This window comes from Haplochromis burtoni, unplaced genomic scaffold (genome assembly GCF_018398535.1).
Source record: "Haplochromis burtoni strain Fernald_Lab_line unplaced genomic scaffold, NCSU_Asbu1 Contig_78, whole genome shotgun sequence".
In the NCBI taxonomy this organism is placed as follows: domain Eukaryota; kingdom Metazoa; phylum Chordata; class Actinopteri; order Cichliformes; family Cichlidae; genus Haplochromis; species Haplochromis burtoni.
Genome location: NW_024582439.1, coordinates 2,192,327 through 2,214,324, shown reverse-complemented (window position 1 = coordinate 2,214,324; position 21,998 = coordinate 2,192,327). Strand labels below are relative to the sequence as shown.

At 38.9% G+C, this 21,998-nt stretch overlaps 6 protein-coding genes across 9 annotated transcripts; 4 read left to right on the top strand and 2 right to left on the bottom strand.

The window, feature by feature from the left end:
• The first annotated feature begins 324 nt into the window (after positions 1-324).
• Positions 325-3,496, top strand: cdcp2 (CUB domain containing protein 2). Its single transcript, XM_005924662.2, has 4 exons — positions 325-391; positions 601-948; positions 1,780-2,121; positions 3,105-3,496. Exons 1-4 carry the CDS (start codon positions 325-327, stop codon positions 3,494-3,496), a joined length of 1,149 nt encoding a protein of 382 aa, XP_005924724.2.
• A 781-nt stretch (positions 3,497-4,277) lies between these two features.
• Positions 4,278-6,267, bottom strand: tceanc2 (transcription elongation factor A (SII) N-terminal and central domain containing 2). The gene is made up of 4 exons (XM_005924655.3): positions 5,856-6,267; positions 5,638-5,779; positions 5,175-5,368; positions 4,278-4,859 (listed from the first exon to the last, which is right to left on the bottom strand). Exons 1-4 carry the CDS (start codon positions 5,952-5,954, stop codon positions 4,671-4,673), a joined length of 624 nt encoding a protein of 207 aa, XP_005924717.1. The 5' UTR covers positions 5,955-6,267; the 3' UTR covers positions 4,278-4,670.
• A 547-nt stretch (positions 6,268-6,814) lies between these two features.
• Positions 6,815-10,898, top strand: tmem59 (transmembrane protein 59). Its single transcript, XM_005924654.2, has 8 exons — positions 6,815-7,040; positions 7,263-7,368; positions 7,602-7,696; positions 7,991-8,143; positions 8,277-8,349; positions 8,484-8,607; positions 8,738-8,855; positions 10,122-10,898. Exons 1-8 carry the CDS (start codon positions 6,885-6,887, stop codon positions 10,272-10,274), a joined length of 978 nt encoding a protein of 325 aa, XP_005924716.1. The 5' UTR covers positions 6,815-6,884; the 3' UTR covers positions 10,275-10,898.
• A 1,214-nt stretch (positions 10,899-12,112) lies between these two features.
• On the bottom strand, positions 12,113-15,314 carry lrrc42 (leucine rich repeat containing 42). The gene is made up of 7 exons (XM_005924653.3): positions 14,644-15,314; positions 14,421-14,552; positions 14,226-14,347; positions 14,016-14,101; positions 13,822-13,935; positions 12,659-12,743; positions 12,113-12,578 (listed from the first exon to the last, which is right to left on the bottom strand). Exons 1-7 carry the CDS (start codon positions 15,030-15,032, stop codon positions 12,289-12,291), a joined length of 1,218 nt encoding a protein of 405 aa, XP_005924715.1. The 5' UTR covers positions 15,033-15,314; the 3' UTR covers positions 12,113-12,288.
• Positions 15,315-15,482: 168 nt separating this feature from the next.
• yipf1 (Yip1 domain family, member 1) lies at positions 15,483-19,772 on the top strand. 4 transcript variants are annotated; one of them, XM_005924651.3, is made up of 10 exons: positions 15,483-15,600; positions 15,779-15,924; positions 16,040-16,194; positions 16,278-16,358; positions 16,458-16,545; positions 16,706-16,822; positions 17,618-17,784; positions 17,964-18,146; positions 18,761-18,840; positions 19,137-19,772. In XM_005924651.3, exons 2-9 carry the CDS (start codon positions 15,891-15,893, stop codon positions 18,818-18,820), a joined length of 885 nt encoding a protein of 294 aa, XP_005924713.1. In that variant the 5' UTR covers positions 15,483-15,600; positions 15,779-15,890; the 3' UTR covers positions 18,821-18,840; positions 19,137-19,772. The 4 variants fall into 4 exon arrangements, with proteins under 4 accessions (XP_005924713.1, XP_005924714.1, XP_005924712.1 ...); XM_005924652.3 differs by having other exon boundaries at positions 15,501-15,600; positions 15,822-15,924; XM_005924650.3 differs by having other exon boundaries at positions 15,505-15,600; positions 15,816-15,924.
• A 96-nt stretch (positions 19,773-19,868) lies between these two features.
• On the top strand, positions 19,869-21,845 carry zgc:113691 (uncharacterized protein LOC503529 homolog). The gene has a single exon (XM_005924649.2). It carries the CDS (start codon positions 20,865-20,867, stop codon positions 21,621-21,623), a length of 759 nt encoding a protein of 252 aa, XP_005924711.1. The 5' UTR covers positions 19,869-20,864; the 3' UTR covers positions 21,624-21,845.
• The last annotated feature ends 153 nt before the right edge of the window (positions 21,846-21,998 follow it).

Here is a 21,998-nt window from a genome sequence, read left to right as displayed (position 1 = left end):
GTGTGTGTGTGTGTGTGTGTGTGTGTGTGTGTGTGTGTGTGTGTATGTGTGTCATTAAAAATGTATAACATCTCTCCAAACAGTGTCCTGACAAGCCACTCATGCTCATTGGATATCAGTCATTAAAATTTAGCGGAAAGGCAAAGCATGGCCTAGGCAGCTATCAGGTTACTCATTCAGGCTACGGATGAATTTTTCAAAGTCCTCTTACCTCTACAGGCACCGCTGCTGATGTCTCAAGGCTGTGCGCTCTGACATTGCTGTTGTGCGTTTCTGCCGTTATTGTAGCCGGGGTGTGACAAAAGCCAAATCAGCAATAACAACATGACTCTCAGGGTGACTATACTGATTCATTTAGTACTGCTCTTTGACAAGGCTGATTCTAAAAAAGGTGAGTTGCCATTCTTTATCTTGATGGAGCAATGCTTAAATTTCATGGGAGTGCTTTATCTTGCAGGTACTGTATATAGAGAGAATGGTGGGATCCAATTGTTCAATGTCAGCTTGTAATACACTTTCACGGTGAACCATGACTTCTTTCTCTGAACTGAAATGAAATGTTTTTTCTGTTTTGTTTTGTTTATTTTTTGTCATTATAAGGAGTCAAATGTGGAGGAATCCTCTCTGCTCCATCTGGCAATTTCTCCAGCCCAAACTTCCCAGGCCTATACCCCTACAACACACACTGTTCCTGGCTAATTGTGGTAGCAGAGGGCTCCTCTGTCCTCCTCACTTTCCACTACTTTGAGCTGGAGTACCACGCAAGCTGTGCTTATGATTACATTAAAATATACAATGGCATATCTGAGGATGAAGGGAACCTCCTCGGGACATTTTGTGGGGACATCTCTCCACCTCAATTCACCTCTTCTTGGAATGTCATGTCCATCATCTTTCATTCAGACCGCCATGTGGCCTACAGGGGCTTCACTGTTGGCTACAGAAAAGGTAGCTCGTTACACTTAATGCAATGTGACAGGGATAGTTGGCCAAAATTTGAGTTGATTTTGTCCGGCCATGTTTAGACAGTTTAGGTCGTGTCTTGTAAGTGAAATTTCTTGGTTTTGACCTCACTTAAATATTGTATATTATATTCAATTAGAGCTCATTCGGATCCTAGTGGCTGCGTAGATGAGCACGGTGGCACGGTGGTTAGCACTGTTGCTGCACAGCAAGAAGGTCCTGAGTTCAATTCCACCATCAGGCCGGGGTCTTTCTGTGTGGAGTTTGCATGTTCTCCCCGTGTTTGCGTGGGTTCTCTCCGGGTACTCCGGCTTCCTCCCACCGTCCAAAGACATGCAGCTTGTGGGGATAGGTTAATTGGATAAGCCAAATTGCCACTAGGTGTGAATGTGAGTGTGAATGGTTGTCTGTCCCTATGTGTTAGCCCTGCGACAGACTGGCGACCTGTCCAGGGTGTACCCTGCCTCTCGCCCTATGACAGCTGGGATAGGCTCCAGCACCCCCCGCGACCCTGAAAAGGATAAGCGGATGGATGGATGGATGGATATTCAATTAGAGCTCATACGGATCCTAGTGGCTGCGTAGATGAGGCAAATTTCACAAAACCATAATGCTCACAGTGAACATATTATTGTGTTTACAATTTAGTTACTGTTTTATTTTCTAAAAGTTGCAGAACTATTAGCATGACTATAAATGCCTGAATTGTTGCCTAAACTTTGGACTAACAGTTAGCTATAAAAATGCAGCACACTGAATAGAAAGCGTGCATGTGGTTTCCAATGCAAATCTAAATCTGCATTTTTTCTTCTCTAGATATGTGTGGTGGAGTCCTGACTGGACTATCTGGAGTAATCTCTAGCCCAGGCTACCCCCAGGAGTATAGCAACAATGCCGACTGCTCTTGGGCCATCCATGTGTCTAACACAAGTGTGGTCACCTTGGTATTTTTGGACTTCCAGCTGGAAAACAATGAAGGATGTAACTTTGACTTTGTAGCCCTGTTTGACGGCCCAACAGTCACGCACCGGCATCTGGGTAAATACTGTGGGACAGATAAACCCCCCAACATCATCACTACTTCCAACCAACTTCTTGTAGTCTTCAAGTCTGACTTCAACATTGGGGGACGTGGGTTCAAGGCCTACTATTATTCAGGTAGGTGAATTTGATTTCGGCTTTCTCACATCAATATGCAAAGTGCTTTTGTATTTTTTCTCCTTGAGTGTTCATGTTTTTGGTGTAAATGCAGAAACCTAAAGGTAATTTTTTTTCAATTATCAACAATTTGACATTCGACCTAAAGCAAATTATGTTTAAAAACTTCTGTTCACTCACAGAACAGAAAATCTACCTTGAAACCCACAAAAAAATCTATTTCAAAAAGCTAAAGATCAACAGGGAACATTTTGTGAGAATGTTGGATTTTAAAAAACAGAGAACAATGGATTTTATTAGTGGCTAAAGGTATTGCAGCTCGACTGAAACAAGCCACAGGAGATATCAAGAGCATGAAACAATATACCCTAACAATCTGATCAAATAGAAGCATTTCAGTTGCAAAGAAAAAAAATCCTCTTTCATAGAAACTGGGTAAACACCACCATCATAAACACAAATGTGAAGGTCCTTGACTGGTCTAGGGACACTCGAGTTCAGTCGAAACTGCAGAGTAACTTTTAGAAAGCTGCTCACAGACTGTGCCCATTTGACCTTGTTGAGCATAAGCCAGCTGGCAAAAAGGATAAAAAAAAAAACTTGAAGAGACACCTGTATAAATGCCATATATAACCCCCAGCCCATCACAGATCTAACACAGAGAGGCAGACAACCACACACTCTAATAGTCACACACGCAGCCAACTTACAGTCACTGATTAAATCAGTCATATAAACATGTCTTTGGTCTGTGGGAGTTAAACAGAACATCTGGAGGAGGCTCTGGTAATGTCATTTGCCCATTTAAAATTTATTTGCCAGACACAGTGACCAGGATCTTAAACATAAACTTTTAGTCCGAAACTTACATGAGGCTGGATGGAGAGGATGAAGTACAAAAAAAGCCAATCATAAAATGAACGCAGTGCAGCAAGCTAACATCTGCAATCCAAATGACTATCTGATTGGCTGTACTTTAATAGGTGAGTGCCAGCAGGTGCTGTCTCATGTGAGTGGCAACTTTAGCAGCCCAAATTTCCCCAACATCTACCCAAACAACATTAACTGCCACTGGAGCATCACTCTAGCCGCAGGCTACCGCATCAAACTCTTCTTCCCCTTAATGGACTTGGAGGACCGCAACAGTTTATCAGATGAGTGCGACTATGACTCTGTCGCAGTTTATGATGGGAATAGCCAGACGGACGCTCTGATGGGACGCTGGTGTGGCAGGGAGCATCCTTCTTCTCTCGTCTCAAAGGGCAACAAGTTGCTGGTCGTGCTCAGCACAGACAGAAATGAAGCACACAGAGGATTCACCGCTTCTTATCAGGGAGGTAAATATTCCTTGTACAGGCGTATGATTAACTTCTAAAATATCTTTTTGTTAACTTTTTCCATATCATTCTTATGCTGCTCTTAAAAAGTGTGATTTTTTTTCCTCAATCCAAGTGGTGCCTGTAAATGTTAGCTGCACAAGATCAGAATTCACCATTGTGATACCCCAGCAGTCCTTACCTCAGCTGGACCGTGAGAGCATCTACTTAGGAAACCCGACCTGTACAGCGCAGTTAACGACCACTTCATACAAGATAGTGGCTCAGTTTGTCGACTGTGGTACTGCCAGCCAGGTGACTAACATGTTCTCATTTACTGGCACACTATAATAGGCAGCAATTTGCCCTATTTAAACTGCTAAACATTTGTTGCAGACACTTGCGACTTGCTTCTATTAATACTGTATCTAATGATCCCTTACAGAAACATCGGAACATCACCATGCTTGTAAACAAACTCTACATTGATTTCTCTGATGGGAAGCAGGAAAATGTACAAGAATATAAATTGCAGTGCGATGCCCTGCGGAAAATAGCATCAGTGTCCATCATTTCTGCAGAGGAGCGTCGTCTGGAGGAGCAGGCCCAGCAAACTGACAATGGTAGCAGTGGCAGTGAAGGGGATCCAGAAGCTGAGCCTCATGATTTGAGCGATATTGTCTTTATTAGCATTTGTGTTCTGGCCGTTATTCTCATGGTTATAGCTATTGTTTGGCTAGTGCTTCTTTAGATATATATATATATATATATATACACACACATATATATACACACACATATATATACACACACATATATATATGTGTGTGTGTGTGTGTGTGTGTGTGTGTGTGATTATATTAGCTCTTCTTCATCAAAGACAGGACTCCAGCGCTTAAGTTGTCATGCTTTAAATCATGTTTCGTATAAAAATGTTCATTTACAAGACAAAAAAACAATGCACCTGTTGAAAAAAAATGCCTACATTATTACATTAGAAAAAGGAATAGCATTAATATCATCACCTACAGTATTCTTTACAATGATTCATGTGCAGTTGCAAAAAGTGCTAGGCTACTGATGTGCCACAAAAAGATTTTTTTTTTACTTCTTTACAGAAAATCAAGAAAACAATAAAAATAAAATGTAAAAAAATGTGTGCATAAAATCCTTCTCCAATTGTATTAAAACTATTTTCCATATACAGCTGGCTCTACATAGTTTATTATTCTGTTATTTTTTGTATTTAGAGACCAGCTTGTTGACTGCTATTGTGCTGTTCTTCACCTGAGTTCTGACCTCAGGGTTGTGTTTGAAGGCAAACACAAGTGCTCTAACAGTCCGTCTGTATGAAGTGCTGACCAGTCGGGAGCTCTGGTGAAACACTTCCCTCTCGATGTTGTCTATAAGACCAGAATCTTCCTGTAGGTGAAAGATGAACAGAAATATTTCAGGAATGAGTCAGACAGACAACAAGTAGCAGTAAGATGAACAAGCATTCAGATACTTCTTATAAAGAACATGCCAGTGCTGGGAATGTAATATTTTAAATTAATAAATGTGCATAAGTTAAAATACACTCGCAAACAGCGATCAATAAATCATATATGCTGATTTTCAGGCTTACATTCAACATGTAACATGATAAGGAAGGAAACGGGAAGAAATGAAAATAATTTTAAAAAAAAATCTTTCTAAAGCCATGTTTCACGATTGCCCTGAGATTCTCCATCTTACCTTGACCTCTAGTGCTTCAGACATGAGCCTTCTAGCGTTGCTCCTGAGTCCTTCAGACTGTTTGTCCGAGCGCACTTCAATGGATGGCTTATTGGAATTCTCCTCGATGAACGTCCTCCAGTCCGTGTAAACCTTTGCTGCCATTGAACTTACTTCGGGATCCAGATGCTTTCGCATTTTGTTGACAGTGTGACCTTAGCAGAGAGATGTTTTGATTACGTATGTGAATATTGTGAATTTGACTGGCCTGGCATTTATGAGGAGAACACTGTTTTAATGAGTGGTTTGCTCTTCAGAGTTATAATTCTCATGTAATAAGAGAGTAAAAGCAAACTCAGCTCACGTGTAAGCTGTTATTCATGTTATAAAGGTCGGTTGTGCAATCTTTGAACTAAAATGGAAACTTAAATGACTTTCTAACGACAGCCCATCTGTATAAAGAGTTATTAAAAATTGTGTTTACCTATTTTCGTGGACTTGAGCACCTCTTTGGAAGGGACCTTCTTACTCAGCTCTTTCAGGGCAGTCAGCAGGTTGTCTTTGCTCTGTTCTGGCAGCTCCAGCATTGACTTGTAACGCATGATGTCCTCAATAACAACCACTCGCTTTACGAAACACAAAAGGCAAGCAATTACTACATAAATGCGTTAACACACAATACATGCATGCCTAATGTCTTACCCGTAGAGATTCAATTGTAGTCTGTTTGTACACCTTTTCGTCTGTCTTCGATTTTTTAGGTGTGTCTCCCTTAGGAAGCCGCACTACAAACTTGTCCATGTTCAAAGGCAAGCCAGGAAGCTCCTTTGTAGAAAGAATGAGATTGACAAATTTTAATACAACAGTTTGACTAAAAAGAAGCCGATTTCCTACGTGGTTCAGCTAACAGCTACTTTCTGCCTTTCGGGTAACGTTGTCTAACTCAAGCCAAATTTAACTGAATAAATGCTTTGCCAGTGTTAATTATGTAATTCCGCTATAGTCTACTAAAGGATAGCTCCATATTATCGCTACAACTGCGATAAATACTCTCTTTGATAGAGCTAACAGTAGCTGGATGGCTATGGTAAATAATGGCAGTGGCAATGTTGCCTTTACGTACACTCGGAAACAATGAATCTCTTCAGCAGATTAGAAAGATGTGGAAGCCCTCGTGTACAAAATTTCAGCAAATAAATGACCAACGTTTTATATAATATGAATATTAATTTTAAAGTAATATAATACTATTATTATATTAGTATCATCGCTGGTATTCTCAGTAAAATGTCTTTTGAATAATTTGGCCTTATCTTCCTCTCTGACTTCTCGGATATCAGTCTTTTTTTTTATTTATTATTTTTGCTTCGGAAAACAATACAAATGAACACAGTGATTTTTTTTCCACGATTTATTGTTTGATTATTGTTACTGTTAGGATTTTAGGGTTTTTTTTAGTCAAAATATTATTGTTGAGTATTTGTGGATATAGTTTACAAAGAAAAAAAGAAGACAGAAAACACAAACTGTTTACATTGAATACAAAACAGAACTTCTCATGTTGGAACATTGTTTTCCAAACAAGATTTTAGGGTTTTTAAACCTAGCAAACCTTAAATTTAGCAAACTCTGAAAAGAGTCTCGCGCGAGATAAAGTTCCCGCGAGAACACAACCCGATAAGGAGAACGAGGAAGAGGATCGTGTTATTTGTTTAGGTTTTGGCAGGCGAAATGGGGTCTCTTTCCTCAATTGTCTGCACTTTGGGACTCGCCGTCCTGTTCGCAAGCACCTTAGTATCTTCAGATGTATTTGACAGCGTCTTGGGAAACACTGCGTCCTGCCATAAATCATGTGAAATGACATACAGTTTGCATACCTATCCTCGGGTAAGTTGTCATATTGAAAAGGAAAGCGACTGCTGCTACCATTAGCTAGCTTTTGCGTTTAATAAGTAAACAAGCGTGTGTTTTTTCCTTTTTTGCAATGCATTTTTCTTCAGCGAATATTGTTTGTGAAGGACAAGTTTTGAAAGTGCGTCATCTTTCAGCTGGATATCCTTGTTTGTCGAGTCATTCAACTGGTCCTCCCGTTTGTTTTTTATTGTACAGGAGGAAGAACTATATGCCTGTCAGAGAGGCTGCCGCCTGTTCTCCATTTGTCAGTTTGTCCGTGACAGCGAAGATTTAAATCAGACCAAATCCGAGTGTGAATCAAGTAAGCTATGCACTGACCCAGTTAATTCACAGCTGTGCTGTCGAAGAGGTTTGCTAACTAATTACGTGCTATGCTCGTAACAATAAAGTATTTCTTACAATCTGCTTCCGTTTTAATACATCCAGTTCCATGGTGTAAGCTTGCTCTAGAGACTCTTTGTTCTGTATCCACAATCCAGTTTGATCTGTTGGCTCTATCATCTATTATCGCTCACCTCTTTCAAACTTCTGCAGCCTGTCACGAAGCCTACACCCAGTCTGATGAACAGTATGCATGCAACCTGGGCTGTCAGAATCAGCTCCCCTTCGCTGAGCAGCGAAATAAGCAGGTATGACTGTGTATAACGCATTCACGCAGTGGCTTCCACAGAACCATCTGCAGTATTAGTAGTTTTTTTTTCATAGTTAGTTCAGATTCAGTGAATGCATTTAACTAAAGTTTAAATGCAGAGACTTGAAATTGCTTTTGCAACTTTACTGTAGGGATGGCTTTGGTACTGGAGCATGCAGCTTTCATTTAGGTCAGCTGTTTGATCTCTCTTGATTCTGTATTTGTTGCACTTCAGCTCCCACTTTTAAAATAATCCTTTGTTCAATATGTTTGTTTGTTTTTTTTCCCCCAGTTGGAGAGCATGATGCCTAAGATTCACCTTCTGTACCCATTGACTTTGGTCCGAGGTTTCTGGGATGATGTAATGAGTCAGGCCCACAGCTTCATCACTTCCACATGGACTTTTTACCTCCAGGCTGATGATGGCAAAGTCATCATTTGCCAGGTAAGTAAAAGAAAACCAACCCCCTAATCTACCAGATGCAAAACAACGCACTTCACCCTGGTAATGTGCAAATGTAATGGAGCAAAATGACTAGGAAAAATAAATAAATAAAAATCTGCCCTATATTTAACAGGCTGTACCTGAAATCAAGTTCTTCTCCCAGTTTGAACTGGAAAAATATGTTAAAGAGGAACCTCAGAAGAGCTGTAAGAGTTTCATTCATCCTCTTAAAAAATAAAGTAATTAGTTAAGGACAAAAGTAGTTTTGATCTCAAAGAATGTGTTAGGTTAAGGCAGACATCACTGAATATCTTTCTGAGTTTGGTTTCTTGTTTTCAAGTTCCTGGACTGAGCAGCCCTGTATTTAAGGACTACGAACGCACTTTAATCCAGGAGAGGGACAGAGACATGACTGGGGACCACACCTATAATGACGAATACAATCTTTTCAGCTCTCTCTCAAGGTTGGTTAGCACATTTCTGTCTACATTGTCCAAGAGGTGCTGTTACTTAACTTGAACAGGATATTAATGGTATTGAGGGTCTTGCCTTTGTGCAGCTACATAACCTTGATACTTATCCTTTACTCCTCAGGAATCCTTGGCTACCGGGGTGGATCCTTACCACAACTCTGGTCCTGTCTGTTTTTGTCCTGATCTGGATCTGCTGTGCCACTGTGGCAACTGCTGTGGATCAGTATGTACCTGCTGAGGTATGATATCTGTTCTTGTTTGTTTAAGTGGTTTACAGCAGTTTGTTTAGCACACAAGCTTAATCTGGGCGTATGTGTGAATTTAGTTGCTGTAGTTCTGTTTTTATACTCCGTATAAATTATTTTTAAATGGATAATTGCTTATTGTGCTGTTGCAAAGTTAAATAAGAAACTTGGTTCCACTTTCCCATCTGCATAGTAATTATGAAGCTACAGCTACGAGGTGACTAGCATATCTTGGCACAAAGGTTGGAAATGCCAGTCTTGTCCAAAATCACCCAACCAGTATTTCTAAAACATGGATTCTCAAATTATGCCCTTTCCAGAGCCCTCTGCAGAGTAATTGCACAAATCTACATGTCATTCATATGTAATAAATCCCATTATAATGTGGCAGCACAGAATGATACCAAAGGACTATTTCTTTGTTTCCAACTCTTCTTTATGCTATATATGTGTGCCAGTCCTTTGTGGAGTCTTCAAGGAGCTACGTGGACCTTTATCCTCATGTTATAGCAGTGTACTGTCACCAGGGGGCAGCATCAAAATATTTTGTCTCCAACGACAGCTGGTGGGCTCTTCATGTTTGTGCAGTGGTTGGTCCTTAAGCACAGACCCTGCTGCAGAGAACACAGAAATCATAACAGACAAATGGCTTCTTTACAGTGAAGAGAAACACTGTTTAAAAACAAGAAAATATGATATCCACTTCTGCTTAATTCAGTTTCTTATGCATACTTTTTCATACAGTGTATATACACTTCTTCCATTTTGTGCCAAATGCCACTGTTGCTCCCTTCAAGCAGACGTTTCAGCCAGTCAGTATTCTGCCTGTGCGTACCATCATTGTGTGTTTTAGAGAAGTGCATGCAAGCATGTCTGCATTGGTCGCGTACTCAAAATGTTTCACTCTGTATCATCAAAGACTGGTCTCAAGAAATGTAATAGCCACCTTACTAGACTAACACGGGCAAAAAAGTGACTGAATGAACAGAATACCAGACAAAGGGCACCTTACAAATAGCGGGTGGGTTTGGTGTGTGCATTTGGGCTGAAGTTATTTCCTGTACAGTCATTTTGACACTTCTGGTTTATATATAGACCAAACAAGATGGAAGCTGTAAGCTTTAGAGATCATGGCTGGCAAAAATGTTTTTTAAAGAATTCCTTGAATAATGAGGTTTGTGTTGACAGAAAAAAATCAATCATCAAAACGATGTTTAAAAAAAAATTTCCTTTTTTTTGTTTTTTCTTTCTTTCTTTCAGAAATTAAGCATCTATGGAGACAGTGAATACATTAAAGAACAGAAACTGATTCCATATCCAGCATCCTCCCTGCTGATCATCACCTCCAATGGATCAGAAGAGGAGGCTGGACCACTCCCTTCCAAAGTGAACCTAGGGCAGTCTAACATCTAGAACCCAAAGCTGTACAACAGAGGGGTTATTCTCTTTTATGTATAATCTCAAGTTGATTTTTATCCTTTGGCTTAAGACCTGTCCTGATTGTAGTCTTAAGTCACTACTTTCAGAGTCTCACTACTTGCAGAACTTTTTTTCCACCCCTATTATTATTATTATTATTATTATTATTATTTTTGTCTTTTTGCCTCCTGTCAATCGTAGTTTTTAAAGTTGGAGTGATAGTTTTTCTGTATATTGGCATAATTGAGGCATTATAGCACAGTGACAGCAGTACAAGTCAACTAGGTTTTGGGGGGTTTATTGCAATTTTGGTGTGCATTAGCTCTCTATTGGTGTGCTTACTTTATTGAATGTTTAAATTAACTCTTTGTGACTTGAAGTGATGCAAGTTTCTTCCAAACCGTTAACTTTTGATAAAATAGGTTGTGGTGGTACTGCAGACTTTACCCTGTTTGCTTTTATGTTTCTACTGGGGTGATAACCTAACGATATTGAATTTTACAGCAAAATTCTCTGCTCTTTATATAAATTGATAGTGATGGTACAAACAGTAAGTCCTTCCTGCTTAACTGTTGTCTCTTCTTATCATAAGTCAAATTAAATACAGAGTGAATCGAATGTCTGTTTTTTGTTTTTGAAGTTTAAGATGCCAACCAACGTATGACTCCTATTGCAATAGATAATAGTTTGCAAAAGGAGTCGTAGAACTCTTGCTCAATGCCTTCACACAACTACACAGGTAGATTTTACTTTTTATTATACCACAGTAGATTACATTTAACTGCAGTGGTCTAATTTGCATCTCTGACAGTACATTGTAGTGGGCACAATATTGCCTTTTTATGTAGTGCAAGACATGCAAAACTTTCTTTTGATCGCTTATTGCTACACCTCACTGTTTTTTAAAATAGCTCTATAAAAACTCTTTGAGGCAAAGCTGAGAGTAGCTAACACTTCCTGTGTTAGTGTTTATCTTCAATCTCTGCTATGGGGTTAAAAATTGTATGATGGGCCGCGTGTAAAGTAATGCGCCTTCACACAGCTTTACAACTGCAGAGGGGAGAAAAAAAACCAGATACCAAGTTTATTTGAACATTTGCTTGTATGACTACTTTACCATTGGCCTCCTAAAGCAATTTTCTAGCTACCTGATGTTAAACATTATAGAAAGACCTGTCAATAAAATGTCCTAGAAGACATCTCAAGAGACAATTACGTGGTGAATATAAGGGGAAAAATCATGACCAAATTTATCTGCTGCTCCCTCTCTGTGGAACATGTACCATTTTTCTACATTGAAAAACGACCGTGCCTCCAGGTTTTCTGTGTGATAATTTGATTTTAGGGGGGAACTGCACAGACTTGACACATCAAAGTCTGTTTACACGTCTGGGGCAGTACTTCTGCAGTTACATGAAAAAAGTTGGACAAAACCTTTTGTGGCATTAGAGAAATGTGTGCAACATCAATATAAATCGCCCGAAGTGATTTAAGTTGAATCAGCACCAGTCGCGCATGGACTTCCAAGTTTGAAAATGAAAGAAGAATCTAGGGTTGCTTAATTTGAAAGAAGTGGGTTTCCCAGACCGGTGAAGCCTTCTCATCATCTCTGCTTAAAGCCTGAAGTCATCACCCCCCACTGCCATAACAAACCAGAACCTTTGAGTTGAGTTGCACTGTGTAAAGTCCAGAAAAGTAAAGTTCTTGCTAGGACCCATGAGCAAAAATTTCTTCCAAACACATCCCCAAGATTAGGCCCAGGACAATAATCCACCTTGTCCTGTTTAAAGTTACTGTTGCACAATAAAATGGATAATAAAGAAGACGACGAATGCAAAAACAATACTTTATTGTTAAAAAATATACAAACCTTATCAATTTAATCCCAAAAGACATTTTTGTATTATAACCAGTGGAAACAATCTTCCTTCCCTTGAGTCTAAAGGCAACCTATTCATTGACATGTTCAAGTAGCTCTTCAACCTGCGTGCTAGTTTGGACGCATGCCTTAATAGCTGTTCAACAAGTCAATGTCCTCTGCAGTAAGAGTTGGTGAGGACGAACATTTTCCCGGAGGGCTTTCATTTGAAGTGTCACACGTTTCCGACTGAAGCCTCCTTTTTCTGGGATCATGGCAGGGATTCTCTAAGTCATTTGCCCTGGAGGGAACCTGTTTTTCTCTTACGTCATTGTTCGCCGGTCTGTAGAAATGGAGTCTCTCACTCTTATCCTCTTCTGTGCTCTTATGAGTCAGAGATGTTGCATTCAGTACCGTTCTGACAAACTTCTGCCTGCCAACTACAGAAAAAACAAATTTTAAAAGTGTCCAATTATTTATTTAAAAATAGGCCATCACTGTGTAAATATGATGAACTTACAAAAACGAAGTGCTGATGTTCTTGATTCTTCAACTTTTTTCTGTTTTGGCATTTGTGAGCTATTCATTTCCCACTGGTTTACAACCTGAAAACATGCCAAACATTACTTCCTGACACTTGTTATTTAAAAAAACCAAAAAAAAACAAACAGTTGTGATCAGAAGTTTAAATCCATTCATCATGGCATGAATTTCAGGTTATTCTGAGCTTTTAATTATTTATTTGAGCTGTAAAACAGAATATGTTTTTATAGCACTCGTTGACCTGACCATCAGCAGAACAATGGGAAAGTCAATGAAGATATAAGAAGAAGAATTGTGGATTTACAAAAGTTTCCAAGGTTTCTTGGAGCCATTTCTAAAGAACTGCAGATTCCAAGATCATCAGTTGAAACAATGGTACTTTGATCAAACTGTCGCCCCCAGATGAAATTAAATTTGTTAAGATATTCAGGAACAACCCAGAAACTACCAGCATCACGGTCCACACTGAAGGAAGTTTTAAATGGCTATGGACCAAGAGGGTGCTGACTAAGAAAGAAGGAGGACTGAATTTTGCTGCTCCCTACATGAACAAAACCAAATGCCATCTGGAGAATTTTTTTATGTTCAGACCACACAAAGATTGAACTATTTAGCCACAATGACAGGAGGTATGTTTGGAAAAATAAAGGTGAGGCTTTCAAACCTAAGAACACTGTATCAACTCTAAAGCATGGCAGTGGTAGCATTATGCTTTGAGTCTGTTTGCTGCCAGTGGTACTAGTACACTGCACAAAGTGGTTTAAATAATGAAGGAGCACTACCTCCAAAAGTCCACCTCAAATCAACAGCTAGACGGTTAAAGCTTGCAAACAACTATGTGTTCCAACAGGACAATGTTCCCAAACACAAATCAAAATTGGTTTTGGTTGAGGTGCAACTTGCTAAGGGACATTTAACCAAATGTTGGTGAGGCTGTATGTATGAGTGGAATACAGAAATTCCAGAATAAATTCAAACATGTACATGTTTTTTAAAGTTATTAAAGATGTGTACAATACAGTGATTCCACCTTGGGGGGGAAATATTTTACCATCATCATACCCATAATGAGTTTATGTAAACATCTGACCACTATTCTATTCTTCTATCAATGTCAAATCCGCATTTAAACATACTTACCTGCTCAGCCCAACCTTCTGTCTTGCATCTTGAGTGATCAAAGGCAGCCAGTGGTTTCTCAGAATAAATTAGTCCTAACAGGTTCAACATTGTTGCCTTCAATCCTATGCCAAGCTAGAGGTATACATTACATTTAGATGTCAGTATAACAATGAGCCACAGATAAGTGTTACACACAACTATTGATGTTATACCTTCAAACTGGTTCCAGATACATCAAGATTTGCAAGCTTTGGGAGACATGTGAGGTATCCGAGAGCCCTCTCTGAGATATTGTTGTCTGGAAAAGACAGATTATAGCTGATCAACAATTTTATAATGATGTGAGTTTTGAATACTTCAAATCTGGAAGGGATGGTATTTGTGCCATCACCATGAAATCAACTAATAGTTTGGCAACCAACAGGAAATATCCAGAAGCTGAAGACAGTCCAGTCCCTTGTGCATCATACGGATAGGTGCGGTCAGTCGTTGGAGGCCAGCATCTGACAGGCTGTTACTACCAATGAAAAGTTGAATCAGGCTCCTAAAGTGGGAAAAAAAATGTTAGCAACAGCTTTTATTAAATCTTTCATGTAATTTCTTTAGGAATGCAATACCTTGCCAGTGAGGTAGATGTTAGATGTTGAAAAAGCTCATGATTGTCACCCAGTTTGCAGCCAAACAAATCCAGAGACTTCAAATTATGAAATGTTTTTATTTCATCCATTCGCTCGTGAAGAAGTGGAAACCTGCAGAAATAAAAGAGGAACAACAAATGCTAGCTGTCCGTGGTAAAGAAGAAAAGGAACCTCGCAGTTTTTTGGTGGCAGCTCGACTCACCTGTTTCGTAAACACAGTGATTCAAGTACCATGCTTCCATATGCATCACTGAATAACTGCAGGGCTTTTGAAGAAATTTCTGGGTTTAAGAATACACGATTTTCCTCAGCTGCTACAAAAAGTTTATCACCTATTTGCTCAGGGAAGCCAATCAGAGAGTCTACATGATGAATATTGTCAACTACAAACAACAAAGTGATGTCAAAGAGAGATTTTGTGGTATATCGCAGACTTCCCTCTTCATTGTAGGTGAATATAAAATGCTCTTTTCTGGGCACAAACGGATTTGTCCTTCTGCACGATAACGCTGGCTTTGGCTGTGCCAGGACTATGTCACTGACACGACGAAGACTTCCTCTTTCTCGGACATAAATGGTGCTATTGTCCATAGTAAGGTCGCACTATTAAGGGCTGCACGTTAAGTCAGCAAAAACTCGAAGTAGCTCACAAGCTAGCTATTAAATAGTATCATGTCCTTGGCTAAAATTAGTATAAAAGGACACCCAAACCCTGCAGTTAAACTCTTTTACTACGTTTTTGCTCCAAATATTTCACATTTTACGGCATTTGCTTTACTACTTGTATGTAATATGACAAATATTCCGGGTTTCCTACGGTAGCCGCGGTTCCTACAGTGCAAGCAAGTTACTGGCAGCTGTGCCTGCTCACTTCAAAGTAAAATATGGTTAATAACGAATGCTTGTTTTATTAGGAACTTCTTACCAAATTGCGCATTATAAGTAACAAGAATGTAATATGAGAAAACGTGTACATACTTTATAATGAACCTCTCAGGATCTCACCAAGTAGTAGTTTAAATTAACAAAAATCCAAACCCTTATTTTGAAAATGTTTAGGAAGAAGTCCTGTTTACATCCTTGATCTAGCCTGCTCCCGGAAGTGCCAACGTATACGACAGAAATTAAGTGATTTTTATGGGTTTGGAAGGATAATTTGGTAATTGATTTTCCAAAGATGATAACTAAAACATATTTTAAAAAGACTGATACTTTTACTGGTTGTTTTTCTGTCTTAATCTGATTTTACATAGTTGTCAAAGTTGATGATCTGCTAAGTAAGAACTTGGTAGCTAACTCAGCTAACTCATAACGTCTTTTTCCTTTATTGGTTATAGTGTGCGAAGTCTTAATCATTCTCCATATCTTCCTGAGGTTAAGTTGTTGCCCTTGTGTGACAATTACTTTCCTGTGCGTTTGAGACGGACTTCGCTCTTCGAATCTTTGTAAATGGCGTCGAAACATGATCCGTTTCAATTTCAGGGTGAGTGTCAATCTTCCACTGTGTTATGGAAATGTAGTTGTTTATTTTTGTGAAAACTTTAAACTCACAAGAAGCGATCGTTGACATTTTGCATTAATCCATGTCAACTAACTAGAATTTGACGAAGCTGGCGATCTGTTGGAAGCCAACAGAGATGCAACTACCATCAGCATCGATGATGAAGATGTGAAGCCTAAGCAAAGCACTGCGACTGGTTTCTCCACTGAAGCTGATACTGAGGATCCACTTGCCAATGATGACCAGGCAGAGGTTAGGACAAGCCTTTGAATTTAATATATTTTATTAACTTTTAAGATTTAATTAAATTTTTCCACCAAATCCTTTAATTTAAGCTTCTCTCAGGGCAAAAGAAAAGTCCCTCTTTTTGGTCTTTTGAGTACTACCAAAGGTTCTTTGACATCGAGACCCATCATGTAAGTTTTTTTTTTCTAATGTATCCACTGACTTTTTGGCACCATTTTAGCTAGGTCTCATCAGATTCCATATTTAGTGGTTTCTAATATTTCTTTCAGGTAAAGGAAAGGATAATTGGATCAATGATGCCATGGCCCAGAAAGAACTTTATTAATGTCTACCTCCGTAGAAATCCTGATCTCTATGGTTAGCTCTTCATAGTTTTAACAGATATGTCTCAATCAGATTTTTTTTTGTATGACACTAGGTGTATTGTTCTTTGATGTTGTATTCTATTGGTAAATACTATTTTCATGGAAACCCCCAATAAGGAAACAACTTACATGTGTGTAACAACTGCTTTTAGGACCGTTCTGGATTTGCACCACTCTTGTGTTTGCCACCGCCATAAGTGGAAACATATCCAACTTTTTGGCCCACCAAGGCGATCGGGACTACAAATATACCCCAGAGTTTCGAAAAGGTTTGCTCCTCTTCACTCTCATATAGGGCTTTTCAATATGACCAAAATCTCATATCCCGATATGAGACATTTATCGTCCCGATATAAATCACAAAAATTTTACATTTTCTGAAAATTCTGTGAATCTCGGGCAGCTCGACTTGCGTGAAGTGTTTCCAGCTGGGCGTCCTTTACCTGGAGTCGAGTGTTTTAACCGATGCATGAAACGATACATTTTTAGACATAAGTTGTAACGGCCGCCGTTTTATTTGTGAGTATTTATTACACGGCGTCTTCTAACGTTTGAGTCTGTGGTTTATTTTTTTAGCGCCTGACTCCTCTTTTTTGCTTCTCATCCGTAAACACTCTGCATACTCTTTCACGTGATTCAGTTTATTTTAAAAAGTCTCAACAGGATCTTGAGCTTTATTGTGAAAGGTTTATGTGGAAAATAAAAGAGCGGACAAGCGATGGTTTTATCATCGTTGTTGCTAACGACAACGCATACAAACAGGCCAGTAGTGTGGTTATATTAAATATGAGAGAAAGAGAGAACTTTAAGAAATTAATTTAGCCACTATAGTGACCATCAAAACCATCAATGATCAAAGCGATGAAAAAAAATTGCCGTAAACAGTTTATTTTGCGACACCACGAAACAAACGATAGCGTAAAATGAAACGATAGACGTTTTTTTTATATCGTCACCCGATATATATCGTTATATCGAACAGCCCTACTCTCATACACGTTTACATTAAATATGGGAGGGAAACAGCCATTTCACACTGAGTTTTGATTCTTTATGTTTTCCAGTAACCATTGCTGCAACAATAATCTTCAGCTATGCTTGGTTAGTGCCTCTTGCCGTCTGGGGTTTTCTGCTATGGAGAAACAATAAAATGGTGAACTTGGTGTCATATGCCTTTATGGAGATTGTCTGTGTGTACGGCTATTCTCTTTCAATATATATACCTGCAGTGGTAAGAAATTTTGTTTTTTTGTTTTGTCTTGTGTTTTGTTTATTCATTTTAAAGTAGTAGTAACAAATGAAGCACTATACTAAATTTTAGGCATTTATATAACCCCCTAAAAGCAGATGCATATTTAATTACATGATTTGCTGGTTTCTAGTTTTTTAACTTTATTTTTCTAAATCAAGGTTCTGTGGATTCTCCCCTTTAACTGGCTGAGTTGGTGCACCATTGTGGTGGCACTCTGCCTCTCTGGCTCAGTACTGGTTTTGACTTTCTGGCCTGCAGTCAGAGATGACCACCCCAGAGTTATGATAGCATTCCTGTCTGTGATTGTGTTGCTCAACATCCTGCTGGCTGTTGGTTGTAAGGTAAATGTGGCTACTTTTGATATTTAATGACAAAATAGTATTTGTGCTAATCCATCTATTTCATAACGCTTATCCATCTGGATTTAGATAACAATTATTGACTCTTTCTAATTTATCCTCTTTGATGTCAGCATGGCCTAGTTTTGAACCCACCTCTCCATTCGCCATTCACAGATCCGATCACTTACACTGATATTTTGGCATTTGACTCCTCTGTGGGTTTTTGGGAAACAAATATACTTTATAGTGTCAAGTTGAATCCCTCTGGGGAGATGTGTTTCAGCGGAAACTATGACTACATTACTACATGGTGTGAGAAAGGGCTGCTAGTAAACTTCCTATCATGAATACTGTCCGGTCCTCAGGGATATCATATGTCCCACCACATTGAAGTAATTAGTCTTCAAACTAAGCCATGTCTGAACGCTTAACAAGATGAATGGCTTCCAGAAATCCTGTATTCTTTTCTCTACCCCTGAACATTTGCTTCACACCTACTCACAGTTTGGATTTCGTGCTTACCAGTTTCTCATAACATGTCTTTGCCCTGCCAGTACTCCTTTGCACAAGTTCTTTGACACTTTTTTTTTACTCATTTGGGTTTTCTTTTGCAGACCTACTTTTTTACTATGCCAGGGAACAAGACGGTAAAGCCAACAAATTCGACGACATGAAAGACTTGCATTGTCTCGAGGTACCAATAGTGACACAGAAGCTTTTTAAGCTTTTACATATACACTGAAAATCTGATATGTATTTATAATATGTATCTACATTGTGTTTATTTCATTTGTTGTTTGCATATTTACACTCAGTAGTGTCACAAAGGAGGACTTTAATACATTATTGACCCATTTTCGGAGCTTTGGCTCACATGTGTGTCATTTTGACCTACTAAATCTGACACAGGACTTCCTGTACATGATTTTGTCGTGCCAAGGCAAGTGTTATCCCCTTTTTGTCTTTTTCTTTTTTTCTTTGAAATTGCAGGCTCTCGTGTTGCCTTATTAGAGAGAATCAAGTTGCTGTGCTGATGAAGTCATGCAACGTCTGAATTTCACCTGAACTCGTACATCCGGTCTTAACACCTTAACCCCTGTATCCTGAGTGCGTGTTTGGATCAGCTGTGTGACATCTGAAAATGCACAATAATAGCAAGCGTGTGGGTTTTGTTTTCTTTTTACGGGTGCTGGATTCTAAACTTTATGCATATAAATGGAGTATGGTTTAAAACGACAAAAAAGGTATATTTTAGTATGACCTTTATACTTAAGTTACATTTTTAAATATTTCTATAACAACACATTTCATAACTGGTGACAGCATCGATGGCATGTATTTTTATATTCCTATAATGGGAAATGAATCATTTGTAAACAGAATTTTCTGTGTAAACAATTATAGATATGGTGTGTTAACCAACGACTAGCGTTATTACACTTGGAGCTGTTGTACGTTACTCTTAAGTTTCTACAAGTCCACCCAACTAATGCCAAAGACCTGTGCTAAATTTTTAAATGGTCATGTAAGTGTTTCTGGAATTAATTTGGTAATGTTTTTGATCGGAAGTGTGGAATTTATTGATTCATGGAGAAAAATAAAACATGGTTATTGTGGGAAATGCTGTATTTGAATGCCATTGTTTCTAGTTCATTGCAGATCTTTAACACAAACTGAGACAGGTTTCCTTATATTATATAACATAAGTAGTTGCCTAATTGTTTCTTGTCATGCCTGCAGAAAATTGATATCCATCCCAGGTGTCATAGGTCAAAAGTTAATATTAATTAAATACTAAATCTTATATAGTGCTTTTCTACTCAACTTGAGCACTCAAAGCACTTTATGCAACATATCTAATTCACACATTCATACAAGCACTTTTTTGTATGTCTAAGTGCTTTCTATCTAACAGTCATACTCTGAACTCTGGGTGGTTGCATTGGATGAATGCTTAAAATACTTCATGTGATTCTTCATTTTAGGCAGCCTTGAGTCACCCCGGCTTTCACGTCCATGTGCAACGTGACTCATTTCTTTGGGTTTCTAACTACTTTGTTTTCCAATACATGTCAACAATTGGAAATTTTAAATATTTAAAGAAGAGATTGTAACTAATAGGTATAAGATGAACATTTCAAAGAGATTAACTTTAAAAGTGAGCTGCTGCTACCGTTTTCCAGCTCATCCATCTAAACTGTCACGTGGTCGAGCAAACCGATAGAATCTATCGTATCACCGTTTGGATTCGCAGATCACCCGCAGTGGAAAATCTCACAGTATATATCCAAAGCTGACCACATGCAGGCACACGGTGTGTGGTCAGCACTTTACATTCAGTGAACCTACGTAAAGACTATGCTTAATATTTCCACTAATTAAGTAGAGCTACTTTTTTTTGGATTAATTAACAAAACAGAAAAAAAGTGTCACTTGAACCTTTGTCAAAGGGATGGTGGCGTCCTAATTAATGGTCATTCTAGCCCCAGCTTTGAGTTACACAGGAGCTGCCTGTCAAACAGGTAACCCTATTGGAGGAATGTCACCTGCTTCAGTCTCAGAAGTCTAGACAGCTGCACATACTTGTAGATTTATCAGCACAACACAGGAGGACTTGATTTGCTATTTGTTCTCATTTTTGGGGAATGCCTTTTAGTTATTTTTTATAGCTATAGACATATATAGATATATATTTTGACTTGAAGACCTTTCCATAGGATGGCCACTTCAAATGGCAAAGGTGAAAAAGTGTCCAAATTTGAGATGCTGAAACTTTTGGAGAAATGCAGGAAAGAAAGGGACGATGCCATGCACAAAGAAAGCGTTCTCAGAGAGAAGCTCAGGCAGTATGAGTCAAGGATGCGTTCAACAGAGGCTATGAAACAGAAACTGAAGACTCTGGCTCTGGACAACAGGGAGCTGAGGAAACAGGTGAAGGCTCTTCGTACTGAAATTGGACTTGAGTGCAGCCCTAAGTTCAATGGAAAGACCACCAAGGACATAATCAATGACTTGCATGAAAAAGAACGTGAGTGCAACTCCCTGGTGGAAAAGGCTGGAAAACTGAGTCTGACCATTGATGGCTTGACCTCAGAGTTGGCAAATACAGTCACCTCTAAAACACTTTTAGAGGATCAAGTACAGTCATTACAGCAAAATCTCAAGGATATGACAAATAACCAGCGTCGTCTGCTTAAGTTGTGGGAAGACAAGAAGTCCCAGAGGGAACAGCTTGCCCTCCCTGCAATAATACAGAAACCTGGACTGAAGCCACCCGTACATAAAGCAGTTCAAACCGACATGTCCATCAGTTCCGCCCAAAAGCTTCCAGCCAATGCTTTTGAGATAAAGCCATTTTCACGGGACAGTGACAAAAATACTGTTTTGGATAAACACAGTTTCCCATCTTACGGAAACGGCTATAGTCACGGAAAGAAAGCTTTCGTGCATGATGAAGCTAAAGGAATACAGAACTGACTTCACTGACAGCTACTGACTCTGCACTTGAGATGGCAACTAATTACTGGACTAATGTTACATAATGACTGAGAGTAAAATGAGACACAATTTTAAAGCTGATTTATGTTCTTGTGTAATTCCATCTTGTGACAATGTTGTTTTAATAGCATTTGCATAATTTAAACGTAACCTGATTTTTAGGATCGGTGAAAGTCGACCTTTCAGGAAAACATTTGTAAGCTGAGCTTAATGTAATGATGAAATTTAACGTAGTGTACGTGTGCCAGTCAGTGAGAATTTATATGTACAATATTTAGTTCAAGACCCAACGTTAAATCCATATACTGAATGAATATGAAACGCTGACAGCAGGCAGGAAGATGGACAGCTTTT

Bases quoted from the DNA above. Each gene is read 5' to 3' on its own strand.
- cdcp2 (XM_005924662.2), top strand. From the start codon at position 325: ATGACTCTCAGGGTGACTATACTGATTCATTTAGTACTGCTCTTTGAC. The intron at 949-1,779 runs GTAGCTCGTTAC...TTTCTTCTCTAG, and splicing joins CACTGTTGGCTACAGAAAAG to ATATGTGTGGTGGAGTCCTG. The intron at 2,122-3,104 runs GTAGGTGAATTT...GTACTTTAATAG, and splicing joins CAAGGCCTACTATTATTCAG to GTGAGTGCCAGCAGGTGCTG.
- tceanc2 (XM_005924655.3), bottom strand. From the start codon at position 5,954: ATGGACAAGTTTGTAGTGCGGCTTCCTAAGGGAGACACACCTAAAAAA. The intron at 5,369-5,637 runs GTAAACACAATT...CTCTCTGCTAAG, and splicing joins GCTCAAGTCCACGAAAATAG to GTCACACTGTCAACAAAATG. The intron at 4,860-5,174 runs GTAAGATGGAGA...TTTCACCTACAG, and splicing joins CTGAAGCACTAGAGGTCAAG to GAAGATTCTGGTCTTATAGA.
- tmem59 (XM_005924654.2), top strand. From the start codon at position 6,885: ATGGGGTCTCTTTCCTCAATTGTCTGCACTTTGGGACTCGCCGTCCTG. The intron at 7,041-7,262 runs GTAAGTTGTCAT...TTTATTGTACAG, and splicing joins GTTTGCATACCTATCCTCGG to GAGGAAGAACTATATGCCTG. The intron at 8,144-8,276 runs GTAAGTAAAAGA...TATATTTAACAG, and splicing joins GCAAAGTCATCATTTGCCAG to GCTGTACCTGAAATCAAGTT.
- lrrc42 (XM_005924653.3), bottom strand. From the start codon at position 15,032: ATGGACAATAGCACCATTTATGTCCGAGAAAGAGGAAGTCTTCGTCGT. The intron at 14,102-14,225 runs GTTGGTTGCCAA...TGTCTTTTCCAG, and splicing joins TCAGCTTCTGGATATTTCCT to ACAACAATATCTCAGAGAGG. The intron at 12,744-13,821 runs GTAAGTATGTTT...GCATGTTTTCAG, and splicing joins CAGAAGGTTGGGCTGAGCAG to GTTGTAAACCAGTGGGAAAT.
- yipf1 (XM_005924651.3), top strand. From the start codon at position 15,891: ATGGCGTCGAAACATGATCCGTTTCAATTTCAGG. The intron at 15,925-16,039 runs GTGAGTGTCAAT...TCAACTAACTAG, and splicing joins TGATCCGTTTCAATTTCAGG to AATTTGACGAAGCTGGCGAT. The intron at 16,823-17,617 runs GTTTGCTCCTCT...TATGTTTTCCAG, and splicing joins TACCCCAGAGTTTCGAAAAG to TAACCATTGCTGCAACAATA.
- zgc:113691 (XM_005924649.2), top strand. From the start codon at position 20,865: ATGGCCACTTCAAATGGCAAAGGTGAAAAAGTGTCCAAATTTGAGATG.